The sequence below is a fragment of the Entelurus aequoreus genome, linkage group LG09, assembly GCF_033978785.1.
Source record: "Entelurus aequoreus isolate RoL-2023_Sb linkage group LG09, RoL_Eaeq_v1.1, whole genome shotgun sequence".
Taxonomy (NCBI): domain Eukaryota; kingdom Metazoa; phylum Chordata; class Actinopteri; order Syngnathiformes; family Syngnathidae; genus Entelurus; species Entelurus aequoreus.
In genome coordinates, this window is record NC_084739.1 from 81,418,800 (window position 1) to 81,436,649 (window position 17,850).

Below are 17,850 nucleotides of genomic sequence, written 5' to 3' on the forward strand. Positions count from 1 at the left end.
TGGAATCGTACCTGGAACCTTCAAGTTGCTGGCATGGCAATGTAATAATAATGTAATAATGATGTAAAAAAAAAAAAAAAAAGTAATAATAATGTTTAATGTAAGAGTTTTAATAATAATATAATAATCATGTGTGACTGTTATAATAATGTGATAATAATATAATAATAACATAGTAATGTAATGGTAATTTAATGATATGCAATAATGTATTAATAATGTAATGATGCGAGTTACACCAAGAAAAAACGAATTCTGACATACCGATATGTGATTTGATGCGTTCTAAAAGAATGTTATATCGACGGTATCGAAGGCAATAAAATAAATCTTCACCTTCAGATTTCTGCCACTAGATGTCAGTGTTTCCCTCTTCAATCACAGAGTTGCTACCTTTAGGTCCAAATGTGGAAAATTAACATTAAAACATTTGTATTGTGTTGCATGGCTTCAAGTTTAATCAACTCCTTGCTGTTCATATGCATAGGAAATAAAATGACTCAATAATGGCCAATGTATTGTAATATACCATAACTAATTAATTTACTGTAAAACACACTATTTTACTTTGAAATTGTATTTTCTTTTTTTTAATATCTCACAGCTTCTCTTTCTCTCTGATATGCTTTTATTCTGATACTCATTACATTTGTTTGCCATGTATTGCCTTGTTTTTAAAGTTCTGAATTAAAGTTCTAAAGTTTAATAACTTATAAACACACGCTTACCTAAGCTTAAACCAACTACTACTCCAATCTCATCCGCCTCAATGAAAACGATCCTAAATATTTGTTCAGTACAGAAGCATGCTAACCCAACAAGGGACTCCTCCCAGTAGCTCCACCCACTCGGCTGATGACTTAATGAAATTCTTTACTAAGAAAATTGAACTCATTAAAATAATGTCTTTCTTTTTGAAGAAATAACATTAGAGGAACTCCTGCGACTTGTAAATGGGACAAAACAAACAGCATGTTTACTTGACCCACTTCCTGGGAAACTTATCAAGGAGCTGTTTGTAATATTAGGCCCATCAGTGCTAAATATTATTCACTTATCACCTTTCTCTGGAACTGTTCCCCTAGCATTCAAAAAAGCGGTTATTCATCCTCTGCTCAAAAGACCTCACCTCGATCTTGACCTCATGGTAAACTACCGGCCGGTGTCCCACCTTACCTTTATCTCGAAAATCTTCGAAAAATGTGTTGTACAGCAGCTAAATGAACACTTATTGTCTAACAATCTCTGTGACCCCTTTCAGTCCGGGTTCAGGGCAATCACTCGGAGACAGCCCTCGCAGTTTTCACTACCAGTCCAAAATTGGACAAAAATACCATTAGTTTAGTATCTGTCTGATCATCTAAAGCAGGCCTGGGCAATTATTTTGCGCCGGGGGGCCAAATTTAGAGAAACAAATGTGTCACACAGAATGTACATGAAAATAAAGAATGTGGGATTTACAATATTAACTATGAACGATAAAACAGTGAATATTGACAACTCTGGATGTCCGATAATGGCTTTTTGCCGATATCCGATATTCCGATATTGTCCAACTCTTTAATTACCTATACCGATAACAACCGATACTGATATCAACCGATACTGATATATACAGTCGTGGAATTAACACATTATTATGCCTATTTTGGACAACCAGGTATGGTGAAGATAAGGTCCTTTTTGAAAAAATTCATAAAATAAAATAAGATACATAAATTAAAAACATTTTCTTGAATAAAAAATAAAGTAAAACAATATAAAAACAGTAACATAGAAACTAGTAATTAATGAAAATGAGTAAAATTAACTGTTAATGGTTAGTACTATTAGTGGACCAGCAGCACGCACAATCATGTGTGCTTACGGACTGTATCCCTTGCAGACTGTATTGATATATATTGATATATAATGTAGGAACCAGAATATTAATAACAGAAAGAAACAACACTTTTGTGTGAATGAGTGTAAATGGGGGAGGGAGGTTGTTTGGGTTGGTCTACTAATTGTTAGTGTATCTTGTGTTTGTTATGTTGATTTAATTTTAAAAAAATTAAATAAAATTTTTTTTTTTTTAAAAACGATACCTATAATTAAAAAAAACGATACCGATAATTTCCCATATTACATTTTAAAGCATTTATCGGCCAATAATACCGGCAGGCCGATATTATCGGACATCTCTATTGACAACATATGACTGTCACACCCCCTTTCGATCGACATATTTTACAATGAAGCAAAATGCAATAAACACAGCGAAATTTAAACGTGAACGGTAAAAAAAAAAAGACCTGTCTACAATCTGATATAACTGATATATCGCTAAGCTTTAGAACTTATGTTGTAAAAAAAAAACCCCGCATTTCAGGCTGGCCGCTCTGGAAACACGCTGTGGAAACACTCCCCACCCATGCTGCTTGGTACCTCGTCTGAGCTGCTGTGACTTAGATTACCATAGTAACTGTCAGAGGTGGGACCAAGTCATTGCTTTGCAAGTCACAAGTAAGTCTCAAGTCTTTGCCCTCAAGTCTCGAGTCAAGTCCCGAGTCAAGACAGGCAAGTCCCGAGTCAAGTCCAAAGTCAAGACTGGAAAGTCTCAAGTCAAGTCCCAAGTCCTGCATTTTGAGTTTCGAGTCCTTTCAAGTCCTTTTAACCACAGACTAATATTTTTACACAGATTGTGTATGCTTTTAAAACGTTGTATTTATTTATTAAAACAAGTGCATTTGAAATTGCAGGAAAAAAAATAGTACTGACATTGCAATTCATAATAGCACTATTAACCAGTCATTTTAATAGTGTAAACAATTTTAAACATTTAACTCATTCCTTTACAGAATAAACACATTTGCAAAAACAAGTGCAACTGTACTTATTTGTACAAAAGTGTTAACATTGTATTTCCATGGCATATTGCATTGTAACTAGTTCCACAGCAGTTTCTATTCTGTTCTTACCTTATCTCACTGATCTCATCTCGTACTGTATGTGTGTTGATGTGTGCGTACACATGAAAAACATAACAAATACATGAACATAACAATGAACAGAGTTGTACTTTTTAGATGTCAGGGCCCTATGCAATATGTACACATATTCTTAATATAGTATACATTTTAACTGACCTTTATTTGACTATGTTTGTCTTTTTGTAGGTGGCTAAAATATGCGGTGCTGCTGACCGCCGTCTAACGTTACGTTACTGTGGTTGATACAGTGACTAACGTAACGTTATGTATAGGTACCTCATGCAACCCTGCTTAAAAAAAATCACTTGACAAAAAGTATGAATAAGGTAGCGAACTGCAGTGGACGCAACATATTGCCGTGTTTGCAATGACGTTATAACCATACACATCTTATAAGTAGACGCAGCATTGGTTGCTGTGACGCGAGCAATTTGCATCTTGAAGTGGTGATGAGGAGCCGGCGAGCAGCCTAAACTGACAGTTGACAGGTAGAAAACAAAGAAGGTGTTCAGCGTTTTCCTGCTCAAATGAGCGGACTGTTGAAAATAGGAATCGGGGGATTACTTTTCACAAGTAAGATTTAACATTAATGTACTATTGGTTGTATTTTATGAAAATAACATTACCACAGAGTTAAGAAAGAGCAAAGATCTTCAATATTTGTATGTGAAAATCACAAATAAATCTTCTGGGGGAGGATGACGCCCCTACAGGGGTTTGGTTTACAAACTTTCAGCCCCACCTAAAACAAAATTCACCAGCCGCCACTGATTATGATGCATTCTCATTTTAGGCAAAATATAAGACAATACCTTCTTAACAGTATAATTGTAACCAGGAATAAGTCTTCAAGTAACAATATTCAAATACTAACATTGTTGGGTAAGGCAGCATTTGGTTTTATTCTGAATCCAGTGAAACAGATTGGTGGTTTTAGCTGGTATAAAGACTTTCAGGTGTTTATATATGTTTAAGTATTTGGCAGACGCTTTTAACCAAAGCGACATACATAAAAATACATATATAACAATCACTGTAAACATGATCATTTAAGGGAAGAATGTAATACAAAATATCAATACAAAGTGTCAAGATAAACTCTCTGTTGCTGCAGCAACAGAGATACAGTCTATAAGATATATAGATATCTAATGTATTCATACATTGTTTATGTAGGATATACGCATGTATATATAACCTAATCATATTGTTTCTTCAACTTAAAAATAGCTGACCCTTTTTCTCCCTCTTCTCTGGGATTATATTCCCAGTTTTGATCTCGGACGTCTGGTCACTTATAGCATATAAGAATATTATATTACTGTTAAGCAAACCATGAATAATAAAACATGTGTCCGTTATCATAGCTACACGTATGACAAAAAAGCGCGTGAAAATCAGTGATATTCAGTGAGGTAAAATGAATTAAATGCGCTGACAGTTCATTGCTCCTGCCAAATGAATTGCACTGAGTGGAGCGGATCACCACTCCAAGATGGCGGCCCCGCGTCTCGTCTGCACCAGTAGGCAGTAGCGCTCCATGCTGCGTACCCTTATAAGATGTCTATGGTTATAACGTTAGCAGTGAGTTTGCAGCCTCACTGATTTAACTACACAGCAAATAAAAGTCATGTTACTTAGCCAATAAACGTTATCTTACATTCAAAACTTATCCTTCTTTGTGCAACTTCAAATGTCGAACAAAGTTGGAAGTTGTTGCGTCTCCGTCTGTAATATTCGAACTGCGTGATTTGCATACGGCAATTCCTTTTTTGTTGACCAAGTCGTAGTTTTTATACCCGAGCGAAACCAACTTTGGTATAAATCTTTCTCACTGGCGCGTTGTTTGACAACTCTTGTTCATTGGTTGTCCTGCAATTTGATTGGATGAATGCTGTGGGATGAAAACAATGTAGATCTAATTTGATTGGCTGTTGTACTGAGAGCACACACGCTAGGGATGGGCGATACCACACTTTTAGGATTCGATACGATACCGATACTTTTTCTTGCATTTTCATCGGATACCGATACCAATAATTTCTTATTGGCAATTTTTTGTCAGTCAAAAATATTATTACTATTGTTATTATTTAAGACAAATCACAAGACAAATACAGACCATTTATACCACATTTATTATGGTCAATATATAATAAAAGTAAAATTAAAATAAATAACATAAATATGAAAAATAAATTAAATATTATATATAGTAATAACTATATATTATATATAATAATACTTAAATATTAGGGCTTTCCAATTAACAGTCAAATCCGAATTGCAAGAAGCTGCAGTTATTTTTTAAAGTTTGTGATATAATTAGCAATTAATGAAATATGAAATAGGCTAATGTTTTCGAAATGTAAGAAATTATGTTACAGATTAAAACCAAAATCACATTCAATCATATATTCAAGATTTTCTTGGAAAAAAATAAAACTGTAATGCAAAGATGAAGAATCTCCAAATTGTATCTCTTTCTTATCTTGTTTTAAATACTCAAGCAATTTTCAACTAACAGTAAATTCCCCTGTGTGGAAATTATTTGAATTTAGGATAATCATTTAAACAAAAATATTCAAACAATGCCTGTTTTAAGTCAACAATTGGACAACACTGGATATGCCTGGCTGCATCGCTGTCGGCTGGCTGTGTGTGTGTGTGTGTGTGTGTGTGTGTGTGTGTGTGTGTGTGTGTGTGTGTGTGTGTGTGTGTGTGTGTGTGTGTGTGTGTGTGTGTGTGTGTGTGTGTGTGTGTGTGTGTGTGTGTGTGTGTGTGTGTGTGTGCGTGCGTGTGCGTGTGTGTTGCACGTTGACGACGCTCATTGGCTGTCTCCTGTCACGTGACTGGGCCAGCTCTATACTCTGCCAGGTACAGGTGTGTCCCAGCACATAGTAAGTTAAGTAAGTCATGAAAAACATCTGAAAGTGATGCTTGCACCCCCCACACGCCGTTTTTTGGTTTATATCGATACTTTTTTCAGAAAAGTGATGCCAAATGAGTAGCGTGTGAGTATCGATATATCGATACCACAGGATCGATACGCACATCCCTACAGCACACACGCTGATAGATAGACAGACACGTACAAAATGAAAGCTACGGAGCGCTCCCAAATAACTTTTTAAGCTTTAGGTTTTGGGGAAAGTAGCAAGTCATACAAAACATACAACATAAGGTAGCAAAAAACATTTCAATAATGAATAAAACAAAACACTTCCTGGGCCAAAAATCACTTCATATTCTCTACTGCTCACTAGTGTTACCATATCTGACTTATTGTGCAGAAATATGGGGAAATAACTACAAATGTGCGCTACATTCGTTAACCATGTTACAAAAAAGATCAGTTAGAATAATACATAATGTTGGATATAGAGAACATACAAACCCTTTATTATTAAGTCAAAAACATTAAAGTTTGGTGATTAGGTAAAATTGCAAACAGCTGAAATGATGTACAAAGCAATCTATAACCTGCTAGCAAAGAATGTACAACATTTCTTCTCAACTAAAGAGGAGAAATATAACCTTAGAGGAAAAAATAATTTAAAACATTTATATGCACGTACAACACTTAAAACTTTTAGCATAACAGTATGTGGAATTAAATTATAGAATGGATTAAGTAAAGAAGTTAAAAATTGTACTGACATGATCCAGTTTAAGAGGTTGTTTAAATTAATAGTGCTTACAAAGTACAAAGAAGAAGAATTATGAGGAAAAACTTCCAACCTTATTGAAAATATTCTTCATCTCAGTATGTTAATAATGACTGAATTAATTAATTACATATTACAAACTGTTGTATATACTAATTCATAGATGCTATTTTATTATATAAAAAGGTCAGTAAATGATTTTATATAATTGTAAATGCTTTGAAGTGGGAAAGGGGTAGGATTAAATAAGCTTTGCTTCTTCCTACTCCTTTTCGGGCATAATGTAAATGAAATTATATGAAATTGTGTGATGTATTATGATGTAAATGTGTTCATGTTCCAAATAAACTAAAATAAAGAAAGAAAAGAAAGTCAAAAGGCTCAAGTCCAAGTGAAGTCACAAGTCATTGATGTTAAAGTCTAATTCGAGTTGCAAGTCTCTTTACATTTTGTCAAGTCGAGTCTAAAGTCATCAAATTCATGACTCGAGTCCAAGCCATGTGACTCGAGTCCACACCTCTGGTAACTGGTATATCATGCAAAAGCGCAGATTCCAACCATTGAAATACTTTGTATAGTTCAAGACTTACGCTCATTTGAAAACATCACTGCACATCAAAATGGCAGCTAGTTTCCATCTTAAAGATCTAAAAAAAATTTGGGGGAAATGTCCGGCGGGCCGGATTGAAAAGCTTAACGGGCTGCATGTGGCCCCCGGGCCTTAATTTGCCCAGGTCTGATCTAAAGTGATGTAATGACAGTTTGACGGGTGATGGCGAGGAGCAGTTTTTGCAGATAGGTACTTACCCGTACGGCACTTCAGGGTGTTATCATTAATTGTGGCAATCATGATCAATATATGAATTTGTCAGGCCAGTTTTTTCAAGTTTTGTGTTGAAAATTTCAAAAATTCAGATCAAAGTTTGGCTGCAGACCACACCCACTCACTTTTCTTTCACAATTTATCATCATCCATCTGTCTAGTAGCTTTCATTTTAACCACGGCCCATTTGGCCAAAGTCCCTTAACACGCGAAGTCCCAGAGAAGGGTCAATTGACATTTTTACCTAGAAAACACACAAGAGGGTCATTTGACCCCTAGTCCCCCCTGTGGACACTCCTTTTGTTATGAAAATGTGGCTGTTAGTGGCACACGGCAGGGGGCCACTTGAGCCTGTGTGGGGGAGGGGACCTTACAGCTCAAGCTTTAGTTCTGAGGTAGGTTGTGTGTGTTTTTGCAAGGATCAACAGAATGAAGGGATCAACACTCTGACATTTATTGTTAAAAAAAATACAAAACAAAACATATTTACAAAGAATGAAAAAGCAACTGTTTTCCCAGTTTTGGTGTGGAGGGTTGTTGCAGAAGCAATTGTTATTTTTGTGTGCCAAAAATAGTTTAAAAAAAAAAATTTACAAAGAAAAAAGCATATTTACAAAGAATGAAAAACCATGTCCATGTAAACGTGACTGACATACATTTGAGCAGTCACTCACAATCCTGGCACTGCCATTGCTCCTTTCGGCATTTCCCACATGTATAATTTTTCTGTCTACCTAGACAAACTGCCCCTAACAGCCTCATTACCATAACAAAATGAGTGATTAGTGTATTCAAAGTTTGGCTGCAGACCACACCCACTCACTTTTCTTTCACAATTTATCATCATCCATCTGTCTAGTAGCTTTCATTTTAACCACGGCCCATTTGGCCAAAGTCCCTTAAAGGAGTTTAATAAAGTACGACTTGTTTTTAGACTAAAACTGATCGACAGAAACCAAGATGCCTGACTTTAAATTTCCAAATATGGCTTCTTTAGACTTTTACATGCATCTTTATGATAGCTCCATTTTCATGAATCTGGTAGCAGGGGGTACATTTCTCAAATGTCGGGGATGCTAGTCATATTTAAAATTTCCCGTTCAGGACCTCAAAATTTCACCTAACACAGCTGCAAAAAACGGTGAGTTTTCATGCATGTTAAGGGCCTCATAAATGTGACTTAAGTGGGAGGACAATAATAAACAAAGCAGCGTTTTGCTGCTCAGGCCCTAATAATTATAATAATAATAAACATTGCAGTTTCAATAGGGGCCTTTGTAGCTTTTGATTGAATTTGACATCATTGAGCAAAATGAGCAATGAATCGCAAACAAAATCTCTTTTGATACATCTTTTATGAGGGAATGTCAATACATATAGAGTACAGTAAAAGTTTAAACAAACATTCTTTAAAAGGACAGGATTTATTTAAAAAAACAATAGAAAAAAAGGGAAATATTTACAATAATTGCATTATTAAAACAATTGAAATATTTACATTTTAAAGTGTCAGCATTCCTTTGTGTTATTTTTGGTGTCCCCAGCAACAACAGTGTGTTTTAAACCCAGTCGCCGGGTGGATTGTCCTGTTTCAGAGCAAGTGCTTCAGTTCATTCAGTCCAGCAAACCACGGAGGTCTGAGTCTAACAGCATTGTTTCAAATTGAGCAGAAAAACGAGTCCGCTGTTTAAAACACAGCCTGTTTGGCAACAGGACTTTTCAAAATAAAAGCCAAGGAAACCATCACAACCTCCTGACGTTCCTCTTGCTCTGAGCGCTGCCCGGGAGGACGGGGGTGCTCTTTGAGGCGTCGAAGCAGGACCGAGGAAACGCCGCCCTGCAAGGGGTGGAGCCGTGAAAGGCCCCCTGGCAGTTTGTGCAGAAGTCGAACTGACATGACGACCGCATGCACGTGGCCCGCTGGACCTCGGCAGAGTGCATGGCCGGCGAGCCGCACTTGTTGCAGCGCCGCAGAGACTGGCACTGCTTCAGACTGCTGCCCGCCTGAAAAAAAGGCACAGGAAGAGAAAACACATTCAGTAAATGACAAAAAATTTTAGTCATAAGATACAAAAACCCATCATGAGGGACTTTTAGCAACACAATTTCTTGCAAAATTACTTTTTTTTTTTAAATTCCTATTTCCATCCATCCATTTTCTACTGCTTTTTTCTTATTTGTTGTCATAAAATGTCCAAAAAACTTAAAACAATATTATTTTGCCTAACACACTACCTCAATCTCTTTAAAAAGAAACTATGAAAAACTGACTGACTTTTTATTCAAGAGGTTTTACAAACAAATAAGCATTTAAGACTTATTTTACGGAGTACCGTATTTTTCGGACTATAAGTCGCAGTTTTTTTCATAGTTTGGCCGGGGGTGCGACTTATACTCAGGAGCGACTTATGTGTGAAATGATTAACACATTACCGTAAAATATCAAATAATATTATTTAGCTCGTTCACGTGAGACTAGACGTATAAGATTTCATGGGATTTAGCGATTAGGAGTGACAGATTGTTTGGTAAACGTACAGCATGTTCTATATGTTATAGTTATTTGAATGACTCTTACCATAATATGTTACATTAACATACCAGGCACGTTCTCAGTTGGTTATTTATGCCTCATATAGCGTACACTTATTCAGCCTGTTGTTCACTATTCTTTATTTATTTTAAATTGCCTTTCAAATGTCTATTCTTGGTGTTGGGTTTTATCAAATAAATTTCCCCCCAAAATGCGACTTATACTCCAGTGCGACTTAGATATGTTTTTTCCCTTCTTTATTATGCGTTTTCGGCCGGTGCGACTTATACTCCGGAGCGACTTATACTCCGAAAAATATGGTACATTAGGGCTGGGCGATATGACTAAAAAATGTATCACGATATAAGTGTTTCATATCAGTCGATATCGATAATTGATAAAAAAAAACAAAAAAACCTATTCTAAATAAAGACCAGGAGAAAAAAGGCTGAATTTAAATACTTTTACTTTAAATATAACCTTTAACCTTTAGAACGAGGTCAGCATTATGAAACACAGTCAAATAAATGAAAATACTGGTCGATGTGCAAATATTAACATTAAATAAATGCTTAATCCAACAAAATGTGCAAAGTATTGTAATTAAGAAATGAGTAGTGTACAACTCAGGCTTTAAAGCCATATTGGTAACAATATATGCAAATAAATTACAGTCACATTAAGCAAGCAGAAACAAACATGTCTTACAGAATATTGTAAACATCGGAATAAACTTGCGTCGGAACATCTGTGACAAAACAAACCTGTTACCCTCTTCAGTCATTTATGGAAAAATCAAACCAACTTCAGTATCTCCTTTTCCACGGATTCCCTGCACATTGTGTAAAGCTTAGGAATAGCTGTCTTGGAAAAGTGCTTTCGGCCAGGTAGAACATAACGTGGGTCGAGCACGTGTATGAGATTCTTGTACCCAGACTTCTCAACTATGCTGAGCGGTAGCATGTCCTTCGCTAATTGATACACCACTGCATCTGTTATTTCTTTATAACGTTTTGAATTTTTGTCGTATGGCACTGCTGCGGCAACAACAGACCACCATCGAGACGATGGTGGTCTGTTGTTGCCGCTTCGGTGCTGTTCCACTTGCACCGGCTGATGTAGATGGTGGTGGCTGTTTGATACTGCTGTACTCCAGTGGGTGAGAGCGGCTCAGGTGCTAAAATAAGTTTGTCGTGTTCCCAGACTTGGTCGGGACGACGACCTTGCAAAGTTTGCAGAAAGTATTACTCTGATTTGTATCGGATTTTTAAAAATCCAAAATACTACCAAACTGGTGACGTGACGTTTCCTTTTTTATTAACAATTTCCTCTCGTGCTGCCGCACTCATATTCCCGTTTGGTTTCACTCCTCGTCGTCAGCTAGCCGTTGTTGCTTTTTTTCCCCAGTTAGCATTTCCCAGAATGCCTTGCGGTTCAGGCTCGGCTGTAATAGGTCGAGAGGCCAAAGCCCTTCCTCTGCCTACACCCCCCAGAATGCTGTGCGGTTCCGGCTCTGCCTTTCTTCCTATTTTTTTCTAACAGAACTCAAGTGAAATTATCGAACGTTGTATCGACCCCATTTTCTATTGATATTGATCACATGTCTATCGCGATATATATTGTTATTGTTTTATCGCCCAGCCCTATGGTACATCCTTTTTTCATGGCCTCAAAAGTTTCTGGACTAAGTGTCTCTATCTTCATGACACATTGTCCAAATACATTTGCACACCCACCAACCATGAATACATTTTATAAGCTGTGAATGCTGAATTTTTATTGGCTTTTTAAATGTAGTTTTATTTCAATAAAGTCCCAGGGGCCAATAAAAAAACTATCCACCGGCCAAGGTAGGAAAGAAACGGTGTTCACGGGAGTTGGGCTATGTTTGACACTGTAAATAACTTATTTCTTTTTTTTTTTTAACAGTTGGAAGGCGGGGTACACCCTGGACAAGTCGCTCGCGCTCTCCCTTGCAGTGGCCGTGCGGAAACTATGTCCACATATTTAAAGTTCCGGGCGGTCTGTGTGGTCTAAATTTGATAAGATCAAAGCATGTGGGGGCCATTTTGATATATATTTTTCATTTTCAAACCCAATACAATATTATATTTTTAACCTATAGGGCTCTCCTCAAGTTTACCCCCGGGGAATGGGATGGTTCTCAGCCATAAAAACATTAAAAATAAGTAATATTTTTTAATATTTAAAATCACAAGATCAATTTTAGATCTGTCAATATCAAGTTTTTTTGATGCTGTTTTTGTTACACAGAATTTCCCGCTTAAAATGTATGAAGTGGCAAATATGATGTGAAGTAATTTGAGCCTTATATAGGTCAATAATTAATATAATTTATTTTGGTTCCTTGTTTTCTGAGCAATGACAGTTAAAACAAAAATCCCACCAATATTCTTAGGGATCTAAAAGGGCCACAGTCTTAAAAGTGTTAAAATCAAGCTATACATTATTATTTTACTTTCAACGCTTAAATCTCTAGATCAACTGTCGATTTTATATTTGTTAACTATGGCAAACACTCAAAATAAGCAATATTTCCCACCCAAAATATTCCAAATATGAATATTTGATGTGAAGAAATTAGAGCCTTAAATAGGTCAAATATTACATAACATTTATTTGAATTCATTGTTATTTTTGAGCAACGACAATTACAAAAAACGTGTTAAAATCAAGTCCTACATTATTTTACTCTCTGCTCAAATCTCTAGACAACTTCAGATCCGTCGACCATAAATTTTAGTTATGGCAAACACTCAAAACGTGCAATATTCTCTGAAAAAATATTTCTGAGATGAATATTGTGAAGTAATTGGAGCGTTGAATAGGTAAATAATTCATAACATTGATTTTTTTGAGCAATGAAAGTTTTAAAAAGGGGAAAAACAGGCTGCATGGCAGTTTTGTTATTAGAGTCAGCATTGCAACTTTTTGTTACATTTCACCGGTTTGAGCTCCACCCCCACTTTTTAATGTTGCTCTGTTTTGCATTTTACAATGTGGCTCGAGCAGTCCAAAAAAATTATCCGCAGCGAGCCGCACTTTGGACACGACAAGAATATAAAATCTAATCTTTTTTCTAACTTAATAAGCATTGCAGGCCTGGTGATAACATCCGAACTGTGGATTTTGTGGATTGTTCCAGCCCCCAAATACTTCCGGGGACAAATGTATCAACATTGTGGCATAACATAAAAAATGTTTTCTAACCTTCATGAATTCCTCGAAGCGAGAACACTGTGAGGTAGACTTGCTGCCTTTCTGTTCAGGGGTTGTCCGTCTGTTGACGCCACAGCTTGTTGACAAGGAAGATGATGAAGAATGTGGGGAGGCCACCTTCTGCATGCAGGACATCACCACCCTGGACACGCTCAGGTCCCTCGTCAGACCGCAGTTCTTTAGCTTTGAGGAGCTAATGGACTCCTAAGGACAAGAAGTTGTCAGTACCTCTGCAGTGAACACACCAGTGTCAGACACCATCACAGCCACACTGTCCTCACCTGAAGTGTCTGCTCAGCTTGCGCACACCTTCTCAGAGCAGCGCTGTCTTCCCAAATTATCTTCCTCCATGTCCTGCTCACCTTCCTGCAGCTGTGTTTACAAGAGAACCCAAACGTGAATAAAGCGATGGCGAAACGAAGGCATGCAGGGTGCAGCGGGTTTAAAATGTTATGTACCTGATGAGGTCCAGGTCTCCTAGCAGGGCCAGGATGTTGGCAAGGATGCTTCTCATGTTCTTGGACAGAAGAGATGAAAAAACGTCCACGTACTCCAGGCCCATCTGGCGCCCGATCACCTGATGCAAGAGGTGATCCTCGGCCACCTTGGAGATGACGCTCCAGTCGTACCTGAGCCCCACAAAAACGGTCACAATTAATATCATGACGGAGACACCAACATTACATTTTTACAGAATTCCAGAAAACTGGGGAGTAGCTTTGGAGACACTAAAAATTTAACTAAGTCCTTAAGTATCTTATGTTTTTAAGAGCTAAAAAGTTTTGAAAGGGGCAATTTTATGATTTTTAAAACACTTCCTGGTGGTCCTTAACCTTTTTGACCTCAGGGCCCAACTTTTCCACTACAAAAGGAGCCTGGCACCCACTCAAATATTAACACTGAATTAATAATGTTATTGTTGATTGTTATAGTATTTACTCATTGTATCTAACTTACTTACAGTTCAACAGGGTAAACATTGTCAAATGATATGAAAGCACATGTTAATCACAAAGATTATTATCAAAACTTCGGTCAGGCTGATTACAAAATATGAATCAAATATACTGCAAAAGAAACGACCCAAACTAATCAGAGATACATTTACATACAGTACATTTACACCAGATCTGGGCAAATTAATGCCCGGGGGCCACATGCGGCCCGTTAAGCTTTTCAATCTGGCCCGCCGGACATTCCCAAATAACTTTTTTAGATCTTTAAGATGGAAACTGTAGCTACCATTATGATGTGCAAATGACCATAAGTCTTGAACTATACAAAGTATTTCAATGGTTGGAATCTGCGCTTTTGCATGATATTTTAGTGACTAGTGTTGTCCTGATACCAATATTATTTCGATACTTTTCTAAATAAAGGGGACCAGAAAAAATTGCATTATTGGTTTTATTTTAACAAAAAATCTGAGTGTGCGGTGAGGCGGTATGGTACCGAATATGATTAATTAGTATCGCGGTACTATACTAATACCCGTATACCGTACAACCCTACTAGTTACTATGGTAATCTACGTCACAGCAGGTCAGACGAGGCACCAAGCAGTGTGGGTGGGGAGCGTTTCCACAGAGTGGCCAGCCTGAAATGTGGGTGTCAGGGACAGACGCGGAAGGAGATTTTTACAACAAAGTTCTAAAGCTTAGTGATGCATCAGATATATCAGATTGTAGATGTTTTTAAGTTTTTTTACTCTTCGCGTTCACATTTCGCTGTGTTTGTTGCATTTGGCTTGATTGTAAAATATGTCGATTGAGAGGGGGTGTCGTGACGTTCATATGTTCTCAATATTCAGGGTTGTATCATTCATAGAAAAATCTAAAATTCCATTCCGTTTTTAAGGCTGTCTGTCATAACATTTTTAGCATTCAATCAGACTTTATTGTGAGGTTTTGTATTAGTGTTCCTAAAAATAGATATACCGGCCTCCAGACACATTTTTTTCTCTAATTTTGACCCCCAGGTCAAAATAATTGCCCAGGCCTGATTTACACTGTGCTAAAATGAATATATTCTAATAAAATTGATAATAAATAACAATTTAAGTGCAAATGTACATGAAGCTTCATCATTTTAGTCATATTTTTTGCACTTAAGAAATGTCTTTATCACTTTAGCCCAGACTTCTTCTGTTTGTTTGATATTGTCATTACTGCCACAACTGGTGGTAAAGTGCATCACCACTGAGTACCGCCGCAGCCCATATGGACCACGGCTGAGAAACAGACAATTTTTCACAGCATGCATGTGGATGTACGAGCCAGTCTTCCCCACAACAAGATAGAGAAAAAGAAGCTTATTGAATATAGCGTCGGACTACAATCACTACAATTTGGGTAAAGCCTTACCATATGATGGCAATCATTGGAAAAAAGTCCCTAATGGGGCAAATTCAAAATGGAATGTTTAGAGGAAGTATGACGGAAGGCAAGATTGTTTTATAATTATCTTTGCAATGCCTTGACGATTTGATTTCAAATTTTCAAGACTTATGCACATCCCATTGTTCACTGCTCGCTGTATATATCCTACGAAGTCAGACCTACACTGTTTCAATGTCCATTTCTCAGATGATGCAATTGTTGATGACTGAAGTGCTGATATCAACCAAACCTAACGCCCCCCTCCACATTCCACCCCCCGTATTGTAAATGTAAATAATTCAATGTATATACTCTGATGATTAACTTGTGTGATGACTGTATTATGCCGATAGTATATAATTGTACCATGAATTTATTAACGTGGACCCTGACTTAAAAAAGTTGAAAAACTTATTTGGGTGTTACCATTTAGTGGTCAATTGTACAGAATATGTACTGTACTGTGCAATCTACTAATAAAAGTTTCAATCAATCAAAACCAAATGCAAGAAAAGTTTTGCTTAATAGGGCCCCTTTAAGACGATCCAAAACTTGTTTGGACAAAGTGACAAAATTCAAAGCAAATTTGTCAAATTCTTTAGAAAAAAAATTAGATTTTAAACATCATTAAACACAGAATTTAAGTGAAAGCGTGGAAAAAGTTGGTTGAGTGCAATGCAGAAGAAGCAATAACTGTATTGTTTCGGTGCGTCTATGTGTCCCCACTTCGCAAGTGACCGTAAAGATTTGAGCGGCATTCTGTCGCATCTAGGCTACCCCGGCGCTCTGAAATTCCACACTTTTCTGGAATGCAGAAGCTCAACACCAAGAACAAACAGTCCCCCCGAGTGCAGTAGGCACATTACCTCTTTGTCTTGTTATAACTCTTGGCGAGCTCTTCGCACACGGCCTGCTGGAACTTGATGATGGGCAGGTTGGGGCTGCCGTGGTGCTCTGACGGGGTGGACCACAGTGCTCGGCGCCCGCTCCGTTCCACCGGGGTGGAAGCGGTCACTACCGTCACGCGGCGGTTGGAATTGGTGCCCTCTTGGCACGGAGGTGACTTTTTGGGCGATGGGAGCGAAGGAGGTTGCAGAGGGGTTTTGGGCGGCCTTGTCTGGCCGTGGTCGTCTTCTTCCTCAATTTGGCTGTTGTGCAATGACAGGTAGCCGCTGTCCTCCAAGGTCCTTGCATGCTCTCTCAGGGTTTGGTTTTCTTTGCCATAGACCGCTCCGACAGTGCCGGACACTTTCTCACCGGGGGGACACGGAGGTTTAAGGGCCCGGGGTTCTTTGGAAGGGGACTCTTTCACATGAAGGTCCAAGGACTTCTCTGGAGAACCTTTGTCCATGTTCCTCCTGACCATGGCTATGTCATATTGTGGGCACTTCATGCTGGCGTTATCTATAAAATGCAACACACACATACAAAGTGGTTATTTACATTATTCCTTGTAAAAGGAGCCAAAATAAAATAAAAAAAAAAGGTTAGCATAGCATATCTGTTAGCATTCAAGCTAACTTTCTGCCTACCTCAGCAGGCATCATTTTGTGCAGAATTAAACAAAGTAAGACAATTGTACTGTAACTATTCTCACTTTGTCTTGAATGTCGTCACGGAAGGTTTTGTCATATTTATGTTAAGGAATTAGCATCATTTTGACGCTACGGAAATTTGGCGCCGAGCTGACGATGCTCGATGCCTACAAAAACAGGATCTTTCTTTACACATTTGCGTCAAAGGAAACGACAACACTCCAACGTCTTATTGTAGTATGTTGTTCAAGCAAAATAAGTAATGTATATTAGTATATAAAGCTCAATGGAGGTTACAAAATGTCCGGAAAGGGTTCCTATGTTGGGACAGAGGTCGGCATAACAACGGCATTGAAATGATAAAATAAAGTCACTCACCTTAATGCTTTTTTTAAAATGTTCAGTCCTTTGTTTTTTTTTCGTTGTGCTTCTGCTTTCTCTCCGGCGTTGTGGGGTTAAAAAAAAAAAGTGTCTAGTAGTGCACAGAAACTCTTCCCTCTTCCTTTTTGAATTCGGCGCAAACGCATCCAATGTGAGGCGGGCGTTTCACCATTTAAATCTCCGGCCAATCAGCGGTCGCCTCAGAGAGCGCCAGCGGAAGTGGCCGGAAGTCAGCGGGAACGCGCATGCGCAGTTGAAGGCGGGTGATTCCACCTTTTAAACGTTCAACCAATCACGAGCTCGTAGTGTATTATGTGCAC

At 37.8% G+C, this 17,850-nt stretch overlaps 1 protein-coding gene across 1 annotated transcript; it reads right to left on the reverse strand.

Annotated features, from left to right (window-relative positions):
* Positions 1-8,801: 8,801 nt before the first annotated feature.
* Positions 8,802-17,725, reverse strand: fbxo5 (F-box protein 5). Its single transcript, XM_062057897.1, has 6 exons — positions 17,528-17,725; positions 16,481-17,018; positions 13,695-13,865; positions 13,518-13,608; positions 13,228-13,440; positions 8,802-9,467 (listed from the first exon to the last, which is right to left on the reverse strand). The coding sequence occupies exons 2-6, from the start codon at positions 17,005-17,007 to the stop codon at positions 9,207-9,209; spliced, it is 1,263 nt and encodes a 420-aa protein (XP_061913881.1). The 5' UTR covers positions 17,008-17,018; positions 17,528-17,725; the 3' UTR covers positions 8,802-9,206.
* Between the last annotated feature and the right edge of the window lie 125 nt (positions 17,726-17,850).

What these genes read in the sequence shown, in the direction of transcription:
- fbxo5 (XM_062057897.1), bottom strand. Translation starts at nt 17,007, where the DNA reads ATGAAGTGCCCACAATATGACATAGCCATGGTCAGGAGGAACATGGAC. An exon ending in AGTTATAACAAGACAAAGAG is followed by an intron (nt 13,866 to 16,480) that starts GTAATGTGCCTA and finishes TGTGGGGCTCAG; the next exon opens with GTACGACTGGAGCGTCATCT. An exon ending in GCTTCGAGGAATTCATGAAG is followed by an intron (nt 9,468 to 13,227) that starts GTTAGAAAACAT and finishes CCTTTTTTTCAG; the next exon opens with GCGGGCAGCAGTCTGAAGCA.